Source organism: Cibotium barometz, chromosome 26, assembly GCF_041138505.1.
Source record: "Cibotium barometz isolate CiBa-2024 chromosome 26, ASM4113850v1, whole genome shotgun sequence".
Taxonomy (NCBI): Eukaryota; Viridiplantae; Streptophyta; class Polypodiopsida; order Cyatheales; family Cibotiaceae; genus Cibotium; species Cibotium barometz.
The window spans coordinates 1,621,313-1,649,108 of NC_141071.1; the positions used below are offsets into that span (position 1 = coordinate 1,621,313).

At 45.3% G+C, this 27,796-nt stretch overlaps 1 protein-coding gene across 1 annotated transcript; it reads right to left on the bottom strand.

Moving 5' to 3' along the window:
• Positions 1-206: 206 nt before the first annotated feature.
• LOC147623561 (uncharacterized) lies at positions 207-27,796 on the bottom strand. Its single transcript, XM_086820857.1, has 4 exons — positions 27,527-27,796; positions 27,332-27,434; positions 932-1,057; positions 207-793 (listed from the first exon to the last, which is right to left on the bottom strand). The coding sequence occupies exons 1-4, from the start codon at positions 27,676-27,678 to the stop codon at positions 443-445; spliced, it is 732 nt and encodes a 243-aa protein (XP_086676983.1). The 5' UTR covers positions 27,679-27,796; the 3' UTR covers positions 207-442.

Genomic DNA, 27,796 nt, shown 5'->3' on the forward strand with positions numbered 1-27,796 from the left:
GAAGGTAGCCATGACTGCTCATAATACTCATGCTCTCTACTGATCAGGTAGCCCTTTTCTATGTTACTTGAATCTACACTCCCTCACTCTCTTGATAATTTCTCATCAAAATCTCCATAGAGATGCAGCTCTCCATCCACAGTGGGATCCAAATGTGTGGCTTCTACTTCTTATCAACATCTGGTCTGTATAGTGAGAAACAAAGGTGCTATGACCATGGACGAGACACTTGTATAGTAATCCATGAATGTCCAAGTGAAAAAGTGGTGTCATTCGTATTTCACCTTTTTTGGGTTCTGGATCTGACATGGCGACTTCCAAGCAGTTTTGCAACACATGTCACAATAAGAATGATTTTGAAAACAGTATCTCAAGACAGATTCGATGGTGGATAATAGATGCATACAATTTGCAGCAGCCTTGAACTACTTGAAGCAGCATCTCAAGACCATGGTTTTATGGTGGATGTAGAGGCATACAATTTACAGCAGTCTTGAACTATTTGAGACAGACGCCTTGCTTCAGACCGTGGGACATGAAAATATAGTACACCTGCCATTATTTCTTCTTGGTTTAAAGTGGCAGCAGCAGCATTCATACACTCTTCGTTTGTATCACCTCGAAAGCTTTCCTCAGATTCAAAAACTTCTATCGGCTGTTTCCTATCACTTCCAGAGCCAAAGTTTGATCGATTAGCTTGACGTATTTGTGTTTGTAATGCTGTCAAGTCAGGTTCTTGTAATCTCAAAGTTGTAAGATCTACAACCATGGTATCTAAGCTGCCAGCCGGCCCCTACAGTATAAAATGAAAATCAGCAGTTGGAGATGGAAGAGCTGACCTCTTCACTCACATTTGAATAAGAGCTGGCCTTCTGAGTTTTGATAAAATTTTCACAAAAACTTGAAGATCAAGGTCTTTTGCTGCAAATACCTGGTCAATCCGTAAACATGGCCACCCAAGGGCATCACAGTAGTTTCTAAATGTGTTTGACAAGGGATATCGACGAGTCCACAGTTGTCGAACTAAGTAACCCCTCTTCTTTGCAAGCTCATATGCCTAAAACACCCCAAAAAAAAGAAGGCAAAAAACTTAATGAGCATGACATGTGAACATTCAAAACCTTTAAAATTTACCAAAAATGGCATGTGAACCTTCAAAACCTTCGTGAAGCTTTTAGAGAGTAAATGTATGGTAACAAATCAGCATTGCACTGTGGCTTATTGCAGACACTCAAAGACTAAAATAGTTCTTTCTGATTTGCACACCTATCCTCTATTCATGTAAACTCTATCAAATCTCCATCAGGCCACTCCTGTACCCAGTGTGCTCCCTCCTCAAGCTTGAGCCATTCCACTCTGCTCACTTGCCAACACAACCCATTTACAGTAGCTTTTGGGTCTAATAAAGCACAATCAGCTCTTTGACCATTCTCCAAGCACCACCTGCGTGCCCTCCATCGTCTACTTACTCTCTGCTGGCTCTTGCTTGTGCCTAGCTACTGCGGCCCCTCCCTCCAATTTGACTATCTCAAAGATGCTCTGCTTAGATTTCTGCATTCCTTGCATCTAGATATTATTTGATACCCCTCTAAGAGGTGGTTCACACACATACCACTCTCTAGGAGATGGTTCACACACACACACACAAGCAATAGCTTGATCCCAATAGTACACATGCTCCTCTGGCTCCCTTTTCCTCCCACTTAGCTTTTCTTTACTCCACTTGCAAGGGTGTGAGGTCATCCCCTGAGTATAGCTTGGTAGCTTTGAGAACTACCAAAAAAGAGTAGCTTTGAAAGCTACTCTTTTTTTAAAACAGCCCATGATTCAAGGTCTCTAAACTTGGTAAGGAGAAGGGGTTGTTCCCTCTATTATAGATCCTTCCTGACTCTCCATGCATCTACAAAGGGAGTTCATGTGACACCCATTTGCCTGCATAGTGCCACGTGCAAAAAAGACCATACCAGACTTCACATAAGGTGTTTCGGCCACCACACATTGCATTTACAAGCACTGCCATACTAGCACACCAACAAAAGTTGAAGTCTCGCAAAATAAAAAATTCAATGAAACACAGACAGCAGAACATGATCAAGACGTCAACACGACACAGAGTCCCAGATTTCAAATTGCAACTCCCAGCACTGTTTCACCCATCAATGACCATAGTGTCACACCTACAGGTACAGCGGGAGGCACACCTAAAAGTACAAGGATGTTGGAAGCATAGTGGACAGCATCTTGGGCGACCAGGCCGACAAGAAGTGGGTGCCCAGGTTGAGCCAGGAACTGGAGCTTCCACAGACCTTCGGGCAGCGCCCCCTGGAACAATCCCCCTTGTCCCCCTTTTAGCCCCTGCATGTTTCCTTTGTCGAAGGCCTTCGGGCAGGCTCCAATTGGTACGGGACATTGGAGTCAGACATGGGCCTATGGATTGTGCAAGAGCCCTAGCCTTGGCTCGGGGAGATCAGTGGATGTCAATCATGGTTGGGAGGTGAGCTAGCCTGCTACCTCATGATTAGGTTTGGTACTAACCGTGTTGTGATTCGTGGGGAGGACTTTGGTATTGGAGCCACCCTAAAACAGAGGCTGACAAAGGTATGTCCATCTAGGCGTAGATGTCAGGATTCCGAGTATTTCTCTCATCGTTTCGCTTTCCCTAAAACGATTGCTCTGTTGAAGTTTCTGTTTACAAGGATTTGCAGGCGTTTAGGTTTGCATGACGTTGAGAGGGAGAGAGATAACAAGCGCTCTTTTTTTTTGTTTGGTGTGTATTGGGCTGGTCGAGTACCCAGGATAGGCATGGGGAGCCAGCAACCCTCTTGAGAATGGAGTGGGCCGATGGCATAGGAGGCTGGGCAGCAGCCGCCTTAGGGCAGCCAAGCACGGCTACCCTAGGCAGCCTGACTGGGGACATGGCCGGTCGCAGCACCCAGCGCATAGGCCAGCAGCAGCCAGCCGCCTGCAGCCCACTTCCCCCAGCCATAGTGGCACAAACCCTTGGCGATGGGTGGAGTATAGGCAGTCTACGCAGGGAAAAATGACCAGGCTGCGTGTGCAGAAAAGCACTGTTGGGGTAAAGGCATTATGCCCACCCTTATAGTGTGTACAAGCCCATAAGTTTTATAGTACATAGTACACTTAGTACTTTTAACGTACTAAGTGCACTATGTGTACTAGAGCAAATATACATGTGTGATAGGGGAGTCACACACTCATACTTTGTGAGTTGACTTATCCCCACACGTCTCTCTCTCTCTCTCCCTTCTTCTCTGTGTGTGTCTCCCACATGAAACCCTAACTGTTTCAGCTGAGCTTCTTTAGCTCCCTTCAACTGGTATCAGAGCCTCAGTGCATGATGAAGCAACTTCTGTAATTACTGGCTATGGCGGCACTGCTTCCAATATTGAGGACACCTGCATGCCAAGCTAGCACGAAGGCAAGTGTCTATGGACCGGCAGTTTGAGGAGTTTCGCGCGCAGCTGGAGGAGTCGGGCGCCGTGCGGGAGAGGCTCCGTTCCAATCGGTAGCTCCCTACCGTCGACCGTGTCACTGTTTCGTCTTCTGGCAGCTCCCGTCCGTGTGCTTTGACACGGCCTCCACTCCGCCGTCTGTGACTTCCCAACATCAGCCCTTGCCTGTCTGCTGCACAGTCGCCGCTGCCGGCTCCAAGGTATAGTCGCTCTACTCGTCTGCACGTTGCCGATTCTCCCACGCCGCCTGTGTTTGCAGCCTGCTGTCTACGACTCAGTCCGGCAACCACCTCTTCGTCATTAGCTCCCGCATGCGTAGCTCAAAGTTCGCTCATTGCAGCCTGTGAACTCGGCTACACGAGTCAACAAATACGACACCCCCCCCTTTCTGCAACAGAAATCAGAAATTTTCAGAGGTATTTGCTTCAATTTTGGTATTTGCATGTCCATTATCATCAATTGAGCAGGTACAGGTCCTAATGGCTCAGATTTGCGCACAATTGGCAACATTGGGTGACATTGGTCACATTCCGGGTCAATTGGCAGGAAATTGGGTGTCAACATTTGGGGCTTTTGATGTAATTGTGCCATTGGGCATGCTGTATGATGTGAGCAATCTCACATTCCGGGCTAAATTGCAGGAAATTGGAGTGCAAATCAAAGGGCTTTTGTGCCAATTGGGTTGATTTGCATGCAGGCACTGGCATTTGATGCTTTGGGCAATGTGTTGATGCCTGTCAAGCACTCAATGTGCCAGTAAATCAAGGGGCTTTTATGTATTGGATGTATATGTGGCCACGGGGAAGCATTGTGAAGACTCTGGATGCCTTTCATGTGCATTAATGTACCATTCATGATCAGAAATTGATCTTGAATCAAGGGGCTTTTCAAGATTTTGTGCTTGTTGAGCTTGGCAAAGCAGCAGGGAAGACTTTTATGCCTTGAACCCTCAGTAATCCACTTGCAGTCAAGGGGCTTTTGCCCAATTTCTGTCCGGGACTGTTGTATGCAGTGGTGAGGACTGTCAAGGTCTGATTTTCACTCATTTGGACAGCCAGGAGAGCATTTATTGCTACTGTACTTGCTGGTACAGATTTGGTACAACTTTGTACAAGTTTTGGCATGACTGTACATTGATTTGAGTGAGGAAAAGGCTCATTTTCAGCTGCTGTACTTGCCGGTACAAATTTGGTACATCATTGGTGAGCACTTAGTACTGTTGTACAGTATTTTGGAAGGGGAACAGAGCACATCTAAGGTGCTGTCATAAATCTGCAGCAACCAGATTTTGGTGATTTTATCACATTCAGTGGGAGGAGAGTTGCATTCGTGCTTCCGCAGTGGGAGATAACTTTGGGAGAACAACTGTGAGCACTTTGTGTGCTTTGGTGCAGTGTTTGCACATCTTGCAGGGAGTCAGGCATTGACTATGTCAAAGGTTGCATATTGCTATGGCAACCACAGGTGAGAGCTCTTCATTGCTTCACATCAAAAAGCTTGAAGGCTCACATAATTATGACATTTGGCAAACCCAGTGCTATAATGTGTTGCTCCAGAAGAAGCAGCACAAGCCCATCAAAGAAAGGGGTGTAATGCCCGCTTCTCTTACTGCTGAAGAATGGGAAGATATGGATGAGCTGGCAAGATCCACCATCATGTTGTCTATGTCAGACACTTTACTTTTCAGCATACGTGAAGAGAAGATAGCTTGGGGAATGTGGCAAAGATTGCAGGACTTGTATGCCCAGCAAAGTGTATTGGTTGAAGAAACTCATAGGTCTTCAAATGAAGGAAGGGGCGTCTATGACAGCCCATCTAAATGAGTTTAATGGTGTTGTCAGCCAGGTCATCAATCAAAAGTTGGCAATGGACGATGAGTTCAAAGCCACCTTTCTCTTATGCACTTTGCCAGAGAGTTGGGACACATTCAGGACAGCCACTAGCAATTCAAATGCTATGCTGTCATATGCAGATGTGGAGGGTGCTCTCCTTCAAGAGGAGATGAACAGGAAGAACAACTCTGTTGGAAAGTCCAATGCAATGAGCACGTGGGAGATCCCAGCAAAGGGCCAAGAACGGGGAAGAAGCAAGTCCCGCTCCAAAAAGGACTTGGAATGCCATTATTGTGGCAAGAAGGGACATTTCAAAAAGCAATGCTACAAATGGAAGAATGATCAAAAGGAAAAGGGCAAAGGCAAAGACAAAGACAAAGATGAAGCCAAAGATGCAAAGCCAAAGGGCAAAAGTGGAGTCAAGATTGAAGAAGTCAATGTGTCACATGCAGCTGACAGTGAGGATGAAGTCCTATTCATGTCTTCACTTGATGCCCATTCACTCCATGCAGGAGATGGTCATTGTATGCACTCATGGATCATTGATTCAGGTGCCTCCTTTCATGTCACAGGTGCCTCCTTTCATGTCACAGGTTGCAGAGACTTGTTTGTCAGGTATACTGCTGGCAATGAAGGAGTAGTTTATTTGGGTGACAACCATGCATGCCAGATTCTTGGCAGAGGTGATGTGAGGCTTGTGTTTTCAGATGGCTCACAGCTTATGCTCCATGATGTCAGGCATGTGCCTGAGATCAAGAAGAACCTGTTTTCTATTGGACAGCTTGATGATGCTGGTTATGTTACCACATTTGGTAGTGGAAAGTGGAAGATTAGTAAGGGCTCACTGGTTGTTGCCAGAGGCTCTAAGGTGGACACTCTTTACTTCATGCATGCTGGTGTTTGTCACCATGCTAATGTAAATGCAACCGAGTTGCCGGAAATCTCTATGTGGCATAGCCGGTTGGGACACATGAGTGTCAAAGGAATGGAGCAATTGTCTCGTTTTGGTTACTTGCCTTCTCTAAAGTTCTCAAGTTTTCAGTTTTATGAGCATTGTATATATGGCAGGCAACTCCAGTGCCCCCACAAGAAAGCTCTTGGACAGAAAGATGCTCAGTTAGAGCTTGTGCATACAGATGTATGTGAGATGCCTCAGCTTTCTTTGGGAGGGGCAAAATATTTTGTCTTTTATTGATGATGCCACACGCAAGGTGTGGGTTTATCCTCTTCGTTTCAAGAGTGATACATTCTCAGTGTTTGAGAAGTTTGTTGCTCATGTTGAGAATCAAACTGGCAAAACACTGAAGGCTTTGCGTTCCGACAATAGTGGAGAGTATATGTCCAAACAGTTTCAGGACTTTTGTGATGCTAAAGGCATCAAGAGGGAGCTCTCTGCTCCTTATGATCCTCCACAAAACGGGACAACAGAGAGGATGAACAGGACCATTTAGGAGAAGGTCCGTTCTATGTTGTCACATGCTGCGTTACCTCATGGTTTTTGGGCTGAAGCTGTTATGACAGCCGTTCATCTTATAAACAGGTCACCTAACACGAGGCTTGGTGGGAAAGTGCCAGAGGAAGTATGGACAGGGAAGCCTCCGTCCTACAAGCACTTGAGAGTGTTTGGTTGCGTTGCGTACGTGCACATACGCAGGGAAATACGCACCAAACTTGATCCTAAGTCTCACAAATGCATATTCCTAGGATATGGTGACAGAGGTGAAATGGGGTATAGACTTTGGGATCCAGTGAATAGAAAGATTATACGCAGCAATGATGTCATTTTTTATGAAACATGCATGTATAAGGAGCCTGCAAGGCAACAGGAGCCTTGCAGAGTCATCTTTGATGATGATGGACATCATGGACAACAACCAAGGGCTGTAAATCAGCCATTACAGCAACAAAACCAGGCCTTAAATGGTGCTGAAAATGGTCCAAATGGACAGCCAGAGATGGCAGAAGATATCCCTATGGATATCCCACAGTTAGAGGAGATACCGGGCATGATCTTTCAACCTTATGGCATGGAACAGGAGCCACCAATAGGTGATATGCAAGCTGGACAGCAACCTGCAAATGATGATCATTGGGTACGGAGGTCCACAAGACCCTCCAGACCCCCTGACAGGTTTGTTCCAAGGGTTGACTACTTGATGCTCACTGACTGTGGGGAGCCCTCTTGTTATAAGGAGGCTTTACAGAGGGCAGACAAGGCTCTTTGGGAGCGTGCTATGAAGTCAGAGATGGATTCTCTGCACAAAAATGGAACATGGAAGTTGGTGCATTTGCATACAAGCAAGAAGGTTTTGCCATGGAAGTGGGTTTACAGGCTCAAAGTTGCACCTGATGCAAAGCCAAGATACAAAGCCAGGTAGTGGCTAAGGGCTTCAAGCAGGAATATGGTGTGGACTTTGATGAGATCTTCTCTCCAGTGGTCAAAATGACCACACTTAGAGCTATATTAGCTTTGGTTGCTCATGATGATCTGGATTTGATTCAGATGGATGTGAAGACTGCTTTTCTTCACGGTGATCTCCATGAGGAGATATATATGCAACAGCCACAGGGTTATGCAGTGAATGGAAAGGAAAAGCTTGTATGCAAGCTGAAAAAGAGTCTTGATGGGCTCAAACAGGCACCAAGGGAATGGTATCATAAATTTGATACATTCATGAAATCCCAAGATTTCAGGAGGAGTGACATAGATCACTGCTTATACACCAAGAAAGCTTTGGATGGCAGTCTATTGATCCTCATCTTGTATGTTGATGATATGTTGATTGCCGGGAAATCTCGTAAAGAGATGGATGCCTTGAAGAAAAGGCTGCATCAGACCTTTTGATATGAAAGATTTGGGTGATGCAAATCACAGAAATCAGCATGTGTTGTATTTGTCTAAGAAGGAATACATTGGCAAAGCTTTGCAGAGGTTCAATATGGAGGGGGGAAGAAGACTAGTACTCCTTTGCCTCCATATGTGAAACTCAGTGCTATGGAAAGCCCACAGTCGGATAGTGACAGGGCTGATATGGCCAAGATTCTGTATGCTTCAGCTTGTGGCAGTCTCATGTATGCCATGGTTGCTACCAGGCCGGACATTGCATTTGCAGTGGGAGTGGTTACTAGATACATGGCCAAACCTGGCAAGAAGCATTGGGAAGCAGTGAAAGGTGTCATGAGATACCTGAAGGGCACACAAGATATGTGCATCTGCTTTGGCAAACAGGATGCATTAGTGCATGGTTACACGGATTCGGATTATGCCGGTCATCCAGATAACCGGAAGTCTACTACCGGTTATGTGTTTACATTCACAGGAGGTGCTGTGTCATGGATATCCAGAATGCAGAAGTGCACTGCCTTATCTACTACAGAGGCCGAGTATATTGCAGCCACAGAGGCTTGCAAGGAGGCATTATGGCTATCTCGGTTAGTGGTTGATTTGGGTTATACAGGGGATATTCCATTGTTGCATTGTGACAGTCAGAGTGCCATCCAGTTGGCAAAGAACCCTGTCTTTCATGCAAAGACGAAGCATGTGGATGTGAAGTATCACTTCATCAGAGAGGTGATAGAGAACAAGCTGATTCAGCTTGTCAAGATTCATACGGATGACAACCCGGCTGATCTGTTGACAAAGAGTTTGCCTCCAGAGCGGTTTTCTCATTGCAGACACTTGATGGGCATTGGATGAGGCCAGTTTCAGCCTTGATATGGCCTTGTATATTATCATGTACATGCTGATTTTTTTTTTTCCTTCACTTAAGGGCACATTGCCTTTAAGTGGGAGGTTGTTGGAGTAAAGGCATTATGCCCACCCTTATAGTGTGTACAAGCCCATAAGTTTTATAGTACACAGTACACTTAGTACTTTTAATGTACTAAGTGCACTATGTGTACTAGAGCAAATATACATGTGTGATAGGGGAGTCACACACTCATACTTTGTGAGTTGACTTATCCCCACACGTCTCTCTCTCTCTCTCTCCCTTCTTCTCTGTGTGTGTCTCCCACATGAAACCCTAACTGTTTCAGCTGAGCTTCTTTAGCTCCCTTCAAGCACTAGGCAGCATGTATAGAGAACAAACAGACCGTTTTTTTATATAGAAAACGGCTCCAATCCTTTTTTAAAGAGTGGAAAAGCAGATGTTTTTTTCGCTAAACATACTCAAAGGGTTTTTTAAAAAGAAAAGCTCAAAGAAAACGGGGAAAAGCTACAAGCAAAGAGAACAGCACAGCAGTTTGTTTTGTGTTACGTACCTAATGCTAACCCTTGGGGTTAGGAAGTTGGGACTATATGTATATATATATATATACACACCTAGATGAATCCAAGAACATGCCCAAATTCACCTTATAAGAATGTGCAATTTATAACCTCGTGGTAGTCATCCACAAGACAATAAACCATCAACTCCATCATGCATAGTATGCACAGGGTTAGGGGAGCCCTGGAATTAGGGAAAGTATGCAGATTCAAGTGGCTAAAGTTCAGATTTAATAAATCCAAGGTTATTGGCTATTTATGACTGGACTATTATTTATAACAGCAATAAGCACTATGTAAGTGAGTCTTGGGTTATTATTGATTCATTGTGGTCTGGACCTAGACCAAAAGGCTTACTCCTGCTATGGACATGGCGGATCACAAGTGGTCCCTTAGGACAAGCTCTAGTTGTATGGGGCACCAAGGCTGCCTGGCTTGGCTTGTGAGAGTGGAACCTTAGCCCCTGGCTCGGGGGTGGTTTGCGGGAGTGAACATACATTTGGGTTGTGAGTGTCACCATTTGGCCGCCCAAGTGGTCTTCCCCTATTTCGTGCTAAGGTACAGGGAGCCAAGGAGCTTCATGTCGCCCGTACTGAGGCCAAGACTCGTGTCACCTACAGGAGGCTGGACCTCGTGTCACCCGTAGTGTGGCCAGGACGTGGAACCCACTATCAGGGATTCAAGTTTAGATTGTCCACTAAGCCAGTTCCGTACTCGGGAAGACGTGCTATTTATAGGTTCTGAGAACGGGAGATACATCCATTGCATAATGCACGAACAGGAGACACACATTTTCAGCCATTGCTACAAAGTGTCGAAAGCATGTAAACACCTCTGCTGTCGCTTTCAAAGGGTAAACCCAAGCAAACCTGGAGTAGTCATCAATGAATGTGATGAAGTGAAGATGCCCCCCTATGGATGGTGTCCTCATTGGACCACATACATCACTATGTATGAGCTGTAATTTACTTTCAGCTCTAACAGCTCCATCTTTGGGGAATGGTTTTCGTTGCATCTTTCCCAGAATACACCCCACATACATGTCTTGGTGGAGACTCAAGAGGCGGCATATTATCAACCATATGATGCTTCTACAAAAGCATCAAACTCCGAAAATTTACATGCCCAAAACGAGCATGCCATATCTCTACATCATGCATAGCAGGAGTGTGGGCAGCCACTGTATTTACATCATAAGTACGCTTGTCATAGCTGTCCAACTTATACAAGCCTTTGTATCGTGTTCCAGAAGTGACTATTTCATAACCCTTCCATGGGTCTTTTACTAAACATTTCTTATCTTCAAATTCAACCTTTAAACCTTGGTCGTTAATGGCTGAGACGGAGAGTAGATTTTTCTTTATCCCTGGAACATACAATACATTTTTCATATATATATCAACACCATTGGCTGCAATAAGTATGACATTGCCAATTCCCTTTACTGGATATGTGGTATGATCTGCACATGATACAAGGCGGCCATTTGAAGCATAAACCAAGTGCTATGTGTAGGCATATGCTCACTTATGGTAGTGCTATGTGTGAACAGGGCTTAACCAAGGGCACTTTTTCCCATGTGGTTTTTTCCCTTGGATATCAAGTGTGAAAGGACACTCTACATATAATATTTTGTACTTCTATATTATATGGATGTGACACACATGCAAGGGTTGACTTGCATTTTGTGGCTACCACACTTTTGGCTCTCTCTCTCTCTCTCTCTCTCTCTCATTTCTGTGTGAGCTTCCTCTTCCTGCACCTAACCCTAATGTGCACGTTTGTGTGTGTGTGAGTGTGAGTCCAACACCAACAATTGGTATCAGAGCTGGGCCTGTGGAGTTCTGTCCCTGAAATCTACAGCATACTGTGAGTTTCCGTCCGACAACTGTGAAATTCCGTCGCCTGCACAGTTTCGTCCGTCGTCGGAACCAGTCCGTCCGTCACTGTGGAGTTTCCGTTGACGCAGGTATTCCGGCCACCTCTCCTCCGCCTACCTCATCCACGGTCACCGCCCAGAGTCAGCGGCACTAGTGGGGAGAGCACCACCGTCGCTCAGCCCACGGGCGGCGCTTCCCATTTCAGATGCTACAACCGGCCGCGACGCTGCACAGCCCGCCGCCGTGCCCCACCTGCGCCGACCATCGCCGTTACAGCCGCCGCCCCCACGTTTCTGTCCGGTTCAGCCTCGCGTTTCCGTCCGGCGCCGGCATCGGCACCGGCACCGGTTACAGCTGCCACCCTCGCATGCCTGCCCTACACAACCGCACGCAACTACATGCCTGCTCTGCCCTTCAACACTTCCTTCTGCTGCGACTCCACTTGACGCAAACTTGTACCTGTACCTGTTCGTCAGACTCTGTACCCTCTGCACCACCACTATCTTTTGCACTCTGGTGTTCGCCTCCCTTTGGTCCCGCCATCTGTACCTGTACTCTACTGCCACCCGTACTGTCCACGCCTCCATGTACCATTAATTCAGATTTTTATTGATTTTAAAAAATAAAAAAAAAACACGGCTTTGCAGCCATTTCAGGGCAGGTTAGGTTCAACAAGTTTTAGGGGTTTGCCAAAAATCCCTTTTTGCCAGGAAAATTGAAAAAAATCCTTTTTGATACAGGGTTCAGGCAATTTTGGGGGATTTCTCAATTTGATGCCAAATTGAAAAATTGGACATGCTGCTTTGCTTGCAATTTGGGGGTTTTCCAAATTGAGGTCAAAATCAGCAAATTGAGACTCTTTCAGTTGTAGAAATTTGGGGCTTTTGTGAGAATTGGCCAATTAACTGCACATTGAAGCAATTGCAGTGCATAAAAATTGGGGCTTATCAAATTGGAGCATGTAATTGGGCATTACAGCTGTGATTTGTCGCATATGTATACACATTGTGTGTAATTGGACAATTTGGTACAGGTTTACACTTGCTCAGTTTGCAGGCAAAAATTTGCACAGGACATCTGGTTGCCTGGCAGTGCACATTGGTGCTTGGTTTGCTTGAAGGTATATTTTGTTGACATGGCTCAAAATGCTACAGATGTATTTGGTGTGCTCACCCAGGAGGACAAGTTGGATGGATCTAACTACTCCCTCTGGAGTTTCATGATCCATAATTTGCTGGTAGCCAAAGGGCTTTGGGGCATCGTGTGTGGTGATGACGCACGCCCACTTACCATACAGCCAGCCATGCCTCAGAGGGGAGGTGCTCAAAGAGCTCCTGAGGTAGAACCTGCTCCCACACAAGAGCAGAAGAGATGGGACTCTAGGGATGCACAGGCTGTCATGGCCCTGTGAAAATGGAGCAGGACAAGTGTGTGCATGGTGGTTGCAGAGTCAGAATATTTTATGATTCACATGGGGGGTGCCCGGACAGTGTTTAAGATGTGTGGACATCCCTAGGTGTGAAGGGGGAACATTAAAACATTAAGTTTGAATGTTTATGGAAGTTTGCCCCTAGGCCTTAGTGGCCCTAGGAACTTATTAAGTTGGGGCCCTAGGGATTAAAGTGAGAAGGAGTTTTCTCTCTCTTCACTCTCTCTCTTCCCTTTTTGGGGAGTCGTGTAGCAAAAGTGGAGAAAGCCCTCATGCGCTTGTATCCTATCGTGGAAGAGCTCAAGGAGGAGGAGGCGGCTGCTGAAGATCAGCTTTGTTGCTGTTTTTCTGAGAGAACCAGCCGTACAGCACTGTACGGCCAGTACTGGACTCTCTCTCTCTCTCTCTCTTTCTCCTCTGTTGCTGGCGGCGCACAGAGCAGCTGCTGGTGGCTGCGCAGAAGCCCTATACAGGCTGGACAGTCAGTTTTCCAGCCCATACCTTACTGTACGACTGCCGTACAGTGTACGGGCAGTCAGATACAGCTCATACAGGTGCAGGCGGCGCTTTACTGGGTGCTGGACAGACCTGTGCAGGCTGATTCAGGCAGGTACAGAAGTGGACAGCAGGTTGTTTATGCAAGTACAACGCCTGGCACGCATCCCGAGGCGGTACAATCAAGTACAGTGCTGATTTTCAGATCTGAACTTTCAAGGACAGCATAGGAGTGAGCATCAGGAGGAAGATACAGGCAAGTGCAAGCACACGTGTGAAGCAGGATTGTGGGTTCAAGTGCCTGCAGGCACAGATTAGTGCTGTTGCTACCTCCAGAGTTGTTTCACGAGCTGAACTTGGTAAGCCTTGACTCTGTTCATCTATCTCTCTTTCTGTTGCTTGATGTCTGCTACAGGTATGTGTTATCTGGCTCCTTGTGAGAGGAGGAGTATGGCAGATTGACAAGGGATTAAGACAGGGATTGAACAGCATATGTGTGTTTGAGCTGAGAAGATGTATCAAGCTCTTGAGTTATGCCAGATGTATGCCCATGGCTGGCCTGCTTTGTGAACTTGGCTGATCAGAGGGAGGCACAGTGTGTTGCTTGAGGACACAGATCTGTGTGCATAGATCCTCTGTGCTGAGAAGGATTTGTGGGCAGTCAGATTGGACTTACAGGTGTAAACTCTTGGCTGGTTTTTGTGTTGTACTCAGCCATACATATTATTTTAATTGAATAAAGAAATACCGCAAGGGGCGCCAAGCTTTGGGGCCAACAGGTGTCGTTGTGTTTTCAGATTTGGGCACTCTAGCTCCAATCTGTGTTTTGTTTATCATCTAGACTACAAGTGGACGGGTGTTAGCTCTTACCGCACTCTGGTTTTCTATCAGAGGCCGGTTTCAAGGTTCCGTTGCCGGGACCAATCATCAACTTTCTGAAGGGGGTGAGCTCGTGGTTGCTTTGAAGAAAGCCATCGCTGAAAATTCAGCAATCATGTCTGATACAGAGGAAGAGTACTTCTATCAACAAGAAGAAGAGCAAGAGTCTTCTCCTGAAAGAGATGTATCTGAGGATATTTTTGCAGGAGAACAGGCTGCAGATGTTGAGCCTTATGAGGATGTAACACAGCCAGAAGATGTGCATGGTAAAGAGGATGATGATGCTCGGTTCAAAGATCGCTTGGCTAGCATGCAACCTGGGATGCAAGGCAATATGTTTGGTGGCATGCAGCCAGGTATGCAGCATGGAATGTTTGGAAACATGGCTGGGATGTATGGTATGCCTGGTGTTGGAATGGGAAATGTTGACCCAATGATGGGTATGAATGTTGGGGGCAGCAATCTCACAAAACCACTTCCCTATGATAATCTAACGCCTATGGGAAAGGCGAAGGATTACAAGGAAGGGGGAGCTGCAATGAAGTTTGACACTTTCAGTGGGGCCAAGGATAAATTGAAGGCACTTACCTTTTTACAGCAGTTTGATGCTGCTTTTTCTGGTGGAAATTACACAGAGTCCTCGAAGGTGAGGAAAGCTGCCACTTTTCTCAAGGGCAATGCTTTGCAGTGGTGGTCTACTCTTCTTTTGCAGGGCATAGCACCCACCACATGGGTTCAATTCAAACAGGTTTTCTCTTCCGTATGGCTCACATCTACATTTGAGGTGGATGTTATGACAGCATGGCACAAGCTGGATGCTTCAAAGTGTGATAGTTTGGAGGATTATAACAAGAAGTTTTGGGAAGCTCTACTCCCAGTGACTTCTTATCGTGCCGTGCCATTATCTGAGCAGGTAGAGAAGTATTGTTGTGGGCTGCCCAAGGAGGTACGAGATTATTGTATAAAGACAAGAGTAACGAACATGTCACAGATGATTGAGAATGCTATGACAGCCAATGCGTTACTCACAGGTGGTTCATCTGGGTTTAAAGGCAGTAAGAAATTGGGCAAGAAAGCTGAAAAATTTGGGCATGCTTCTCGTGATGCTAAAGGGTCTACAGAGACAAAGTATAAGAAGTTGCCAATGCCCAAAAGGACTTCTAAGGAAAGACAGGCTTTGAGAGATGCTCAAAGTGTTTTTACTGTACTGAAGAGGGGCATATGTCATTCAATTGTCCCAAAAGAATGTCCAAGAAGGACCCTGACAATAAAGGAGAGCCCAAGCCAAAGAAACAAAAGCCTTCTGCAGGCTTAGTTCCTGATCTTGTGGGGGAGCAGCTAAGTGGTGAAGCTACAGAGTTGTGCAGGGCATGGGGCAAAGTGAGAGATCAGAATGCTTTGATCTTCTTTGACACAGGTGCTAGAGCCAACTTCATTTCACCAGATTTGGCTGGCCGACTGGGGATTCGCGCAGAGGAGATGGGGCCGTTACATGAGGCAAATATGGCTTGTCCAGGGTATGCAGAACCCGTTACTCCTATCATTGGGAAGCTTCGGCTTCATTTGCAGGGTTATGTGGACAGCGAAGAGTTCTTCATCATGCCTTTGGATGGCTGTGATGTTTTGTTGGGGATGCCATGGTGCCACAGGGTACATGCGGTGGTGGATACTTACAACAGGAAAATTACTCTGACTCATAGAGGGAAAGAGCATGTATTGGATGTAAAACTCAAAGGGGAATCTGTTCCTATTGTATCCGCTTCGGCGATTTCATCAGTAATGAAAAAGCATCTTTCCGCGTACTTGATTTATGTAAAGGATGCACAGGATGATGAGTCTAAGTCTAATTTGTCAATGTTAGATAAGGACAGGGCTGATTTCTTAAGTGAGTTTCAAGACTGTTTTTCCGAGTCATTGCCAGGAGAATTACCTCCTGAGAGGCCAGAAGATCATGCCATAGATCTGATTCCTGGTAGTACTCCACCGAATAGACCGCCGTATCGTGTTAGTGCAGCCCAACAAGAAGAGATTATGAGTCAGGTGCAGGAGCTATTAAAAAAGGGGTTGATTCAGCCTAGCTCATCACCCTTTTGCTCACCTGTGCTCTTAGTGCAGAAGAAGGATGGTTCTTGGCGCATGTGTATTGATTACAGGGCGCTGAACAAGAATACCATCAAGAATCGATTCCCCATACCGAGGATCGATGACATCTTGGACCGCTTACAGGGCTCCACAGTTTTTAGTCGTATTGACTTGAAAAGCGGATATCATCAGATACGCATTAGACCCGAGGATGTGCATAAGACAGCATTCCGAACCACATTTGGGTTGTATGAGTTCTTGGTTATGCCCTTTGGTTTGACAAATGCGCCTGCCACATTTAACAGAATGATGGACAGGATTTTCAGGCCTCATAGAGAGTTTGTGGGCACATTCTTTGATGATATGATTGTGCATTCACGAACTGAGGAAGAGCATAGAAGGCATTTGGCCATTGTGTTTGCAGAACTCAGAAACCATAGATTGGTGGTTAATGGCAAGAAGAGTGAGTTTTTCTTGCAGGAGATACATTTCTTGGGGCATATTGTGTCTGGTCATGGAGTCCGTATGGATCCAGCCAAGGTTGAAGCAATACTTAATTGGCCAGCTTTGAGGACCGTGCATGATGTACGCAGCTTTCTAGGATTATGTTCCTATTACAGGCGTTACATACGGCACTTTGCTGAAATTGCTTCGCCTCTCCATGCTTTGACGAAGAAAGCAACTCCGTTTAGATGGGCTGATCGGGAAATTGCAGCATTCAAAAAGCTCAAAGAAAAGCTTGCTTCGGACCCAGTATTGGTGTTACCGGACCTCCGAAAGGCTTTTGTTGTCCAGTGTGATGCATGTGGAAGTAGCATTGGTGCAGTTCTCATGCAAGAGGGACATGTGATAGCCTATGAGAGTAGAGTTTTGCAAGATGCCGAGAAGCATTTACAGATGTATGAGAAAGAGATGTTGGCTGTAATTCACGCTCTTTCTACATGGAAACACTACTTGCTTGGGGCTGATTTCACTGTACAAACAGATCATCAGACCTTGCGATATTTCCTCACGCAGACTAAGCTTTCAGAGAAGCATATGCGTTGGGCAAACTTTTTGTCAATGTTTCACTTCCAGATTGTGCATGTGGAAGGCAAAAAGAATGTAGTGGCAGATGCTTTGTCACGCAAGCCACAGGTCTCTGCAGTTTCACTTGCTTATCATCATGAGCTTGATGAAATGAAAGAGCAGTATGCCCATGATGAGGATTTTGAAAGGTTGTATGATCAGATGTCTGAGGGTCACCGGCATGAGCATTACACTCTCAGAGATGGGTTTTTATTGATGCATGGCAGACTGTGTGTTACCAGGCCATTGCGACTCAAGGTTATGATTGAAAGTCATGCTCCACCGTATGCAGGTCATAGAGGTATTGACGCCACGGTCAAAGCAGTGGAGACTTTCTTTTATTGGCCAACCTTGAGAAGAGATGTTGATGCCTTTGTGAGGCAATGCATCGTATGTCAGAAGGTAAAGTTTGACCGTCAGAAGACACCAGGGTTATTACAGCCTTTACCTATTCCGGATAGACCTTGGGAGAGCATTGCCATAGATTTTGTATTTGATCTTCCACGGACACAAACGGGAAATGATGGCATCTGGACTATCATATGCAGGTTCAGTAAGCAGGCTCATTTCATTCCCGTGCGGAAGACAATTAAAGTGGATCATATGGTGAAGTTGTTCATGGCGAACATCTTCAAGTATCATGGCTTGCCTACGTCTATCATTAGTGACCGTGATCCACGGATGACGAGTTTGTTTTGGAGAGGGTTGTTTGACAACATGGGTACAACTCTCAAGTTTTCATCGTCATTTCATCCACAGACAGATGGTCAGTCAGAAGAGGCTAACTCTACAGTGTTGGATCTTCTCAAGTGTTATGTGTCAGAGCACAAGCAACAATGGGAAAAGTATCTTCCTTTGGTGGAGTTTGCATATAACAACACTGTACATAGCTCGACAGGCAAGGCGCCTTTTGAGATTGTAGAAGGAGGGAAGAATTTTGCATACAAAGGACAAGATCTTTGAGGCTGATCAGTACGTGGAGAGCTTAGATGAAGCTTATCGGAGAGTTAAGTTGGCCCTCCAGAAAACTCAGCAGAAGCAAAAGAAAGCCGCAGACCGTCACAGACGTGATTTACAGTTTGCATTGGGTGATTGGGTTCTTTTGCGTTTTGAAAAGGCTAGACTCAAGAAGATGAAGGGTAAAGAGCGCTTATTCCCTAAGTTGAGCATGCGATATTATGGGCCTTTTCAGGTTTTGGAAAAGATTGGTGAGGTAACCTATCGTTTGAAGTTACCAGATCACTGGAGGATTCACAATGCTTTTCACGTGAGTCTTCTTAGACCTTTCCGTGGGGATGTGCCTGAGGATGTATCAGATGAGGCTCAGCCGGAAGTTGAAGAACTTGATGAGGTTCTGATTCCAGAGCAGATACTGGCACATAAAGAAAGGAAGGTACGAGGTAAAGTTTCCCGTCGCTATCTTGTGAAGTTCAAGAACTATTCACCGATGGATGCGAAGTGGATGGAGGAAGGTGACTTAACAGATTCACCTCAGGTTTTGCAGCTTTATCTCGATGCCTTTGAGTTAGAGCCGACTCTTATTGTGGCTCATTCAGGTTCAGCAGAGCATGGGTCTGGAGCATTACCTGATGCTCAAGAGGGGGGTAGCACCTCCACTCCCTTGATACAGACAGGCTCAGATGACATCTAGAGGTTGCTTGGTGCAGATTTTATCTCATCCGAAGGTACTGAGGCTGACAGTACATCTGTTTATGGGACTTCTATGATATATGTGTACTAGTCACATGGAGATTTTTGTGGATATGTATGGTTCACAGTGGTATACAACTTGGACTATTACTATGCCATTGGTTTGCAGTGAATGTTGATACATGTGTATGGCTCAGAGAGATTGGGACGCTGATCTTGCCATATTGTATATTTCACTTTGGATATTTTGATGCATCACCAGAATGCAATCGAGGACGCTTGCCATCTTTCAAGAGGGGGGTATGTCATGGCCCTGTGAAAATGGAGCAGGACAAGTGTGTGCATGGTGGTTGCAGAGTCAGAATATTTTATGATTCACATGGGGGGTGCCCGGACAGTGTTTAAGATGTGTGGACATCCCTAGGTGTGAAGGGGGAACATTAAAACATTAAGTTTGAATGTTTATGGAAGTTTGCCCCTAGGCCTTAGTGGCCCTAGGAACTTATTAAGTTGGGGCCCTAGGGATTAAAGTGAGAAGGAGTTTTCTCTCTCTTCACTCTCTCTCTTCCCTTTTTGGGGAGTCGTGTAGCAAAAGTGGAGAAAGCCCTCATGCGCTTGTATCCTATCGTGGAAGAGCTCAAGGAGGAGGAGGCGGCTGCTGAAGATCAGCTTTGTTGCTGTTTTTCTGAGAGAACCAGCCGTACAGCACTGTACGGCCAGTACTGGACTCTCTCTCTCTCTCTCTCTTTCTCCTCTGTTGCTGGCGGCGCACAGAGCAGCTGCTGGTGGCTGCGCAGAAGCCCTATACAGGCTGGACAGTCAGTTTTCCAGCCCATACCTTACTGTACGACTGCCGTACAGTGTACGGGCAGTCAGATACAGCTCATACAGGTGCAGGCGGCGCTTTACTGGGTGCTGGACAGACCTGTGCAGGCTGATTCAGGCAGGTACAGAAGTGGACAGCAGGTTGTTTATGCAAGTACAACGCCTGGCACGCATCCCGAGGCGGTACAATCAAGTACAGTGCTGATTTTCAGATCTGAACTTTCAAGGACAGCATAGGAGTGAGCATCAGGAGGAAGATACAGGCAAGTGCAAGCACACGTGTGAAGCAGGATTGTGGGTTCAAGTGCCTGCAGGCACAGATTAGTGCTGTTGCTACCTCCAGAGTTGTTTCACGAGCTGAACTTGGTAAGCCTTGACTCTGTTCATCTATCTCTCTTTCTGTTGCTTGATGTCTGCTACAGGTATGTGTTATCTGGCTCCTTGTGAGAGGAGGAGTATGGCAGATTGACAAGGGATTAAGACAGGGATTGAACAGCATATGTGTGTTTGAGCTGAGAAGATGTATCAAGCTCTTGAGTTATGCCAGATGTATGCCCATGGCTGGCCTGCTTTGTGAACTTGGCTGATCAGAGGGAGGCACAGTGTGTTGCTTGAGGACACAGATCTGTGTGCATAGATCCTCTGTGCTGAGAAGGATTTGTGGGCAGTCAGATTGGACTTACAGGTGTAAACTCTTGGCTGGTTTTTGTGTTGTACTCAGCCATACATATTATTTTAATTGAATAAAGAAATACCGCAAGGGGCGCCAAGCTTTGGGGCCAACAGGTGTCGTTGTGTTTTCAGATTTGGGCACTCTAGCTCCAATCTGTGTTTTGTTTATCATCTAGACTACAAGTGGACGGGTGTTAGCTCTTACCGCACTCTGGTTTTCTATCAGAGGCCGGTTTCACAGGCCATGTCATTGATAGCCCTTTCAGTGAAAAGGACTATTATTCCGCACATTCGTTCTTGCAAGATATCGAAGCTTGCATGGGACACATTGGAAGCAATGTATCAAGTATGCAACGAGGCAAGAGTTGCATACTTGAAGAGGCAATTGGATCTTCTTTCTATGGATGAGAGTGACTCCATGGCAGATCATCTCACCAAAGTGAAAGATTTGCAGGAACAATTGCTCAACATTAATGAGGTTATCCCAGACAGACAGCTGGTCACCAACACTCTCAGCTCGTCACCAACACTCTTCATTCTTTCCACCTTCCTACTTGGGCTTTCACACCTCTCTCAACCTCTCTACGAGAGGAGGTGGTGATCCCGTCACTTTTGAAGAGCTGGTGGGTTTACTCTTGCAGGAAGAGCAAACAAGAGCAAACTTATCGAGCAACCGTGGTGGAGACAAGGCATTTACAGCCAAGGATAAGGGTAAAGCAAAGAGCTTTAGGCAATGGGGACAACAGTCTAGCAAGGTTGGTCCTCTTCTGGTGGTGAAAAGTCTGACAAAGGGGATGCAAGCAAGCCCAAAAAGAAGGGCAAATGTCACTACTGCCATAAGCCTGGACACTACATCAGTGAATGTAGAAAGTGGATTGCAAAAGAGAAAAGGAAAGAAGTAGGCAATGCAATAGCAAACTCTTCTGATGACAAAGCACAGCAATCAACTAATGTAATTCAAGAAGAGTACACTTTTTTGGTCACATGTACTAGTGACACACCAAGTGCTTCAGACAATGATATGTCTTGCATTGCATCTGACAGACAGGATGTATCATGGTATTTTGATAGTGGTGCTTCGAGCCACATCACTTCATGCAAAGATGTATTTCAGCACTTGGTTTATGCTTCAAATGGCCGCACTGTATCATGTGCAGATCATACCACATATCCAGTAAAGGGAATTGGCAATGTCATACTTATTGCAGCCAATGGTGCCAATATATGTATGAAAAATGTATTGTATGTTCCAAGGATAAAGAAAAATCTACTCTCCGTCTCAGCCATAAACGACCAAGGTTTAAAGGTTGAATTTGAAGATGGGAAGTGTTTGGTAAAAGACCCATCAAAGGGTTATGAAATAGTCACTTCTGGAACACGATACAAAGGCTTGTATAAGCTGGACAGCTATGACAAGCGTACTTATGATGCAAATACAGTGGCTGCCCACACTCCTGCTATGCATGATGCAGAGCTATGGTGTAAATTTTCGGAGTTTGATGCTTTTGCATAAGCATCATATGGTTGATAATATGCCGCCTCTTGAGTCTCCAACAAGACATGTATGTGAGGGGTGTATTTTGGGAAAGATGCAACGAAAACCATTCCCCAAAGATGGGAGCTGTTAGAGCTGAAAGAAAATTACAGCTCATACATAGTGATGTATGTGGTCCAATGCGGACACCATCCATAGGGGGGCATCTTTACTTCGTCATGTTCATTGATGACTACTCCAGGTTTGCTTGGGTTTACCCTTTGAAAGCGAAAGCAGAGGTGTTTACATGCTTTCGACACTTTGTAGCAATGGCTGAAAATATGTGTGGATGTAAAGTCCAAACACTCCGCTTAGATAGAGGTGGAGAATACATGTCAAATGCATTCAAGGATTATATGCTTCAAAAGGGCATCAAACACCAATGTACTGTGCCTTATACACCGCAGTAGAATGGTGTAGCTAAGAGGAAAAATAGATCTCTCATGGAGATGGCAAGATGCATGGTGAAAACACAAAAGTTGCCTCACAATTTTTGGATGGAAGCTATAATGTGTGCAACTCATGTGTTGAACAGGTGTCCAAAAAAAGCTTTGAAAACCATAACACCATTTGAGGCTTGGTATAGCCGAAAGCCAACAGTGAATTATATGCGTACATTTGGGTGTTTGGCATATGCACATGTGCCAAAATAACTCTGAACAAAGCTAGATGACAAAGCAATCAAATGCATTTTTGTGGGCTACAGCAATGAGAGCAAAGGATACCATCTTTATAATCCAACAACACGAAGGATTTTTGTTAGTAGAGATGTGGTATTTGCTGAAAATTCAGAACAGCCCATGTACAGCTTGTATAAAAGTAATGATACAGGCATACAGGACATGTTTGATGGACTTTTACCCATTGCAATTAGGGGGGATTCAGATCAGCCAGCCCCTACACAAGAAAATCCTCATTTAGAACATGTGGAACAGCCAGCCATCCAGCCCCCTTCTATGGAAGAAGTGGAAGATCTTGTCAGGGAAGAGCAAACAGCCATAGACACAGCCAAGTCAGTGCCAAGATGGTTGCTGAAAACTTTGCAAAAAAGCAAACTTGCAGCTCCACTCACAATTAGAACAAGGGCTAGTTCCAGCCATGCATTGAATATGCATCGTAGGGAGTTTGCATTAGCCATGGGTGGTCTCTTTGATTCAGAAGAGCCTTCTTCTTATAAAGAAGCACATGAGAATGAGCATTGGGTGCAAGCTATGCAAGCTGAAATCTCTTCTATCATGAAGAACAATACTTGGGAGGTTATGTGAATAGTCCAGCTGAAAGCACATTGTATGTGAAGAAAACCGGTGCCGATATTCTCATAGTCATCTTGTATGTAGATGACATGCTCACTACAGGTACTAGCAAAGCACAAATTTCAGATTTCAAAGCTGATTTGAAAGCTGTATTTGATATGTCAGATTTGGGACCTTTACACTACTATCTTGGCATACAGTTTATGCATATACAGATGATGGCATTGTTATGCAGCAAACTAAGTACATAAAAAGTTTGCTAAAAAGATTTCACATGGATGAATGTAAGCCCATTTCTACTCCGTAGAACCACGTGTACGGCTTACTATGCATGATATTGGAGAGCCTTTTGAGGCCGGCATTTACAGCCAAGCAGTGGGATGCCTCATTTACTTGTGTAACACGAGGCCAGACATATCTTTTGGGGTGTCTTTGGTGAGCAAATTCATGCACAGCACAGGCACAAAGCATTGGCAAGCAATCAAACGCATTTTTCGTTATCTTCAGGGTACCCTGGATCTTGGTTTGTTCTATCCCAGGGGGGGCAACTTGCAGCTTTATGCATACATTGATTCAGATTGGGCTGGTGATTATGATACCAGGCAATCCACCAGTGGGAATTGTTTTTTTCTTGGCAGTTCATGCATATCTTGGTTGAGCAAAAAGCAACCCACTGTTGCCACATCTACTTGTGAGGCTGAGTACAGGGCAGTCTTCACAGCTACAGTAGATTGTGTATGGTTGAGGAGATTATTGGCTGATCTTCGTGAGTGTCAACAAACACGCACCACCACTCTCACTGATAGCCAGAGTGCTATGGCCGTGGCACGAAATCCAGTATTTCATGCACGTACCAAGCACATTGAGATTCATTATTACTATGTTAGAGAGAGGTTACATGCAAGGGAGATCAGTTTATCTTACTGCCCTACACAGGATAATGTTGCAGATCTATCCACAAAGGCTTTACCTCGAGAAAAGTTTGAAGCTTTCCGCAAAGCTTTGGGCTTACTCTCATACAGAGAGTGATCTGCTACCTTGTATAGGTTCACACTTCCACCTACAGGGGGGATTTGTAGGCATATGCTCACTTATGGTAGTGCTATGTGTGAACAGGGCTTAACCAAGGGCACTTTTTCCCATGTGGTTTTTCCCCTTGGATATCAAGTATGAAAGGAAACTCTACATATAATATTTTGTACTTCTATATTATATGGATGTGACACACATGCAAGGGTTGACTTGCATTTTGTGGCTACCACACTTTTGGCTCTCTCTCTCTCTCTCTCTCTCTCTCTCATTTCTGTGTGAGCTTCTTCTTCCTACACCTAACCCTAATGTGCAGGTTCCTGTGTGTGTGAGTGAGTGAGTCCAACACCAACAGATTGGGCATTGGGCTCCGTGTGGGCAGCCATCGAACTCTATGGACAGCCATGCACATGGTCAAGGGGCTAGTTCACACGGCCAAGCAAGTGGTACTCATGCTTCTAAAGCTTTGGGCAATAAGCATATGCATGCAGGTTATATAGAGGAGCAAATACATGCGAAATCATCTCCTAAATTTTAGGGAAAGTTGCTATTTTTGGCAATCTCCAATGGAATTTTCGTTCGCTTACCTCTGCAATTCGGCAGAGACTGAGGATTGCCAAAGCGGCATTGTGAAATTAGCTATCATGTGGGATATTTTTAGAGCTGAAGATTGTGGAATTTTCGGCCTTTGGATTTGGCACATGTGGCACATAAGAGGATAAAAGTGAGACAAGTGTCCTCACACTTGTCAATTCAGCTCTACACATAGCATTTTCTTGCTTATTTGAACATGAGAGAGTCATCTCTTGAGGGAGTTAAAGCTTCAAGTAGGTTTTTGGAGGCTGAAAACTCTAATTTTTCACCATTTCTAAGCCCACTATAGCCATATCCAGCTTGGGGAAGATGATTTTCACTACTCTACACCATCTTGCACACCCCGGATGGCTGTTTTTCAGCAAAACAGTCATAAAGCTTGCTGAAATTTCTAGTTTTATGCGATATAAGGGCTGTTTTACAGGTTTTGGCACTCATGAGTGAGCCATACAGACTTCCCACGATATACAACCATATATTGGACACCTTTTGGGCACAATTTGGACACAAAAGATGACTTTTTGGACGAAGTTTTGTGGGTTGAAAAGGCAAAACAAACTGGATTACGAGCTTTCCTCTTCTCCCTATAAATAGCCAAGCTCTCATTTGTACATATCATCTAGTCAACCTTTGGGATCAAGTCATAGGCAGTCAATAGAAGGTCTAGAGTCAACCCTTTGGCCAAAGGTCTCAGAAGTTGGTGCTATGTAAGTTGTGGAGAGGCTATCCCAATCCAAATGTGGATGCCTCTCATCCATTTTTTGTTGTGCATACCACCATGCATGAAGTTTTCATGCTTAAGCTCTCTAACTAGCACAAGTCCTAGTCGTACATCTGCAAGATTTTTACATGTCTGCTTTTCCCATTCTAATTGTCAGGTAATCTAATGATTGGGTGGCATGGCCAGGCAATATCTAAGCCACCCATGAGAAAATGATATGCTCACATTTGTAATCAGTGATTGAGCAGCTTTTCTGTCCTTATGCAGAAAGCTAGGGTAAAGGAATTGGCTAACCCATCGAGTTCGAGACCCAAGCATGCATCCCTGCCATGCTTGTCACCAAAACACAATATCATAAGTATCCCTTCCATTTTCATAAACAAGAAAAAAAGTAAAGAAAGGACATGCTCATCTAATGAACAAGCGAACAATTACTTACAAGAAGATCTTGACAATTGCATCGATAATGATAAAGCTACCATTGAGGTAGATGTGTCTCTATATTTCCACCAGTTGAGTTGCTCATCAGAATAACATCCCATGTGCATTGGCCAGTTTGAAATACTTTTGACAAGACCACTTCCCTTGTATAAGGGGAGTCATGTGTGTCAGAAATGTGATACATGCAGGTGGAACACCCTGTCAATTTGGCCACTAACAATGCTTGAACTCCACCTCTTCTAGATCCTGATGGCACTTCAACTCATTCCATAAGTTTACCATTGCAATGTGAGGTGGACACTGACAGCATCAGCCTAGATTGTAATTTTATGTGGGTTGAAGTAGGGAAAAGGCGGGAGCGGACGGGCGGGCCGGCCTTGGGGGGGGGGGGGGGGGGGGGTGGTGGTCCACAGAAGCCAGCAATTATGTACGAGTACATCAGCTTCTCCAGAATGTGCCACATGAGCTGCAGCATATTTTCTTACATGATGGTGGTGGGAAGATTGAGAATTTTACGCCACATCAGCTGCAACAAAATTGGCTATGGCATGAGCTGCAGCATATTTTCTTAAATGATGGTGGAGGGAAGATTGAGAATTTTACGCCACATCAGCTGCAACAAAATTGTTTCCATAGCCACTGATTGAGAATTTTATGCCACATCAGCTGCAACAAAATTGTTTCCGTAGTCACTGATGTGTGGAGGTTGTCTTCATCTTCAGGTACGGAAAATGAGGCTTGTTGGACAGCTCTGATCCCCTCTAAGGACTGCTATCCTTGATGGGATGGTCAATATCCCACATCATAACTTGGGTTGCCTTTTGTGTGGAATGAATGGTTGGGTGGACATCATTGTGGTTTCATGTGGGATGGTGTGATGGGTCGACATCGCACACCATAACTTCAGTTGCAACTTGATGTGGGATGATGGGTTAAGTGGACATTGTTGTGGTTACGGGTCGACATTGCAATCACACATCATAACTTGGGTTGCAATTTGATGCGGGATGATGGGTTAATTGGACATCGTTGTGGTTACGTGTGGGATGACATGATGGGCTGGGCCAACATCACTCTTTCGAGAGTTGGTTGGGTCACGTGAGGCATTTTGTAGCAAAGTAAAGGCAGGCAATATTTGGAAGGGTGGTACCGCTTTTGGGTCGTAGTCAATTCAGGTAAAAACAACGAGAGGTTGTGAGAATACCTTACGTTCGTCTGCATTCAAGCGGTGGGGAACAGCCCTGCTCCCAATCTTGGCCTTGCTGGCTTCTCCACGAGACAGGCGCTCCACATCATCTAAACTTGGTCTATCTTCAGGACAAGAATATGGCACACAAAACACATGAAGATTTGAGGTCAAACAGACACCCCTTGGTGCTGGTTCCAGCAAGAAGCTTACCTCGGAGAGGAGGATGAGCAGGAGGGTCTGCATCTCGCTGGGGTTCTGGGCTTATGAGCAGCTGGGGTTCTGGAATGTATGCAAAGCTGGTGATGGTGAAGGGCGCACGCGCGCGTCATTTGAAGAGACTTCATCAGGCACACATTCGCCATTCTTGCACAAGGCCTGCTTTCTCCAAACAGTGTCGCATCCGGTTTGCGTGCTTGTAGACAGAATACGTGTCGAAAGTATGACTTCTTGCCGCCGCCAGCAGTGCTGAAATTTGCAGCC

Coding starts and splice junctions, on each gene's coding strand:
- LOC147623561 (XM_086820857.1), bottom strand. CDS start 27,678: ATGGCGAATGTGTGCCTGATGAAGTCTCTTCAAATGACGCGCGCGTGC. Junction 27,435..27,526: donor TGCTCATCCTCCTCTCCGAG/GTAAGCTTCTTG, acceptor TCCTGAAGATAG/ACCAAGTTTAGATGATGTGG. Junction 1,058..27,331: donor TGAATGCAGACGAACGTAAG/GTATTCTCACAA, acceptor GGGGTGTTTTAG/GCATATGAGCTTGCAAAGAA.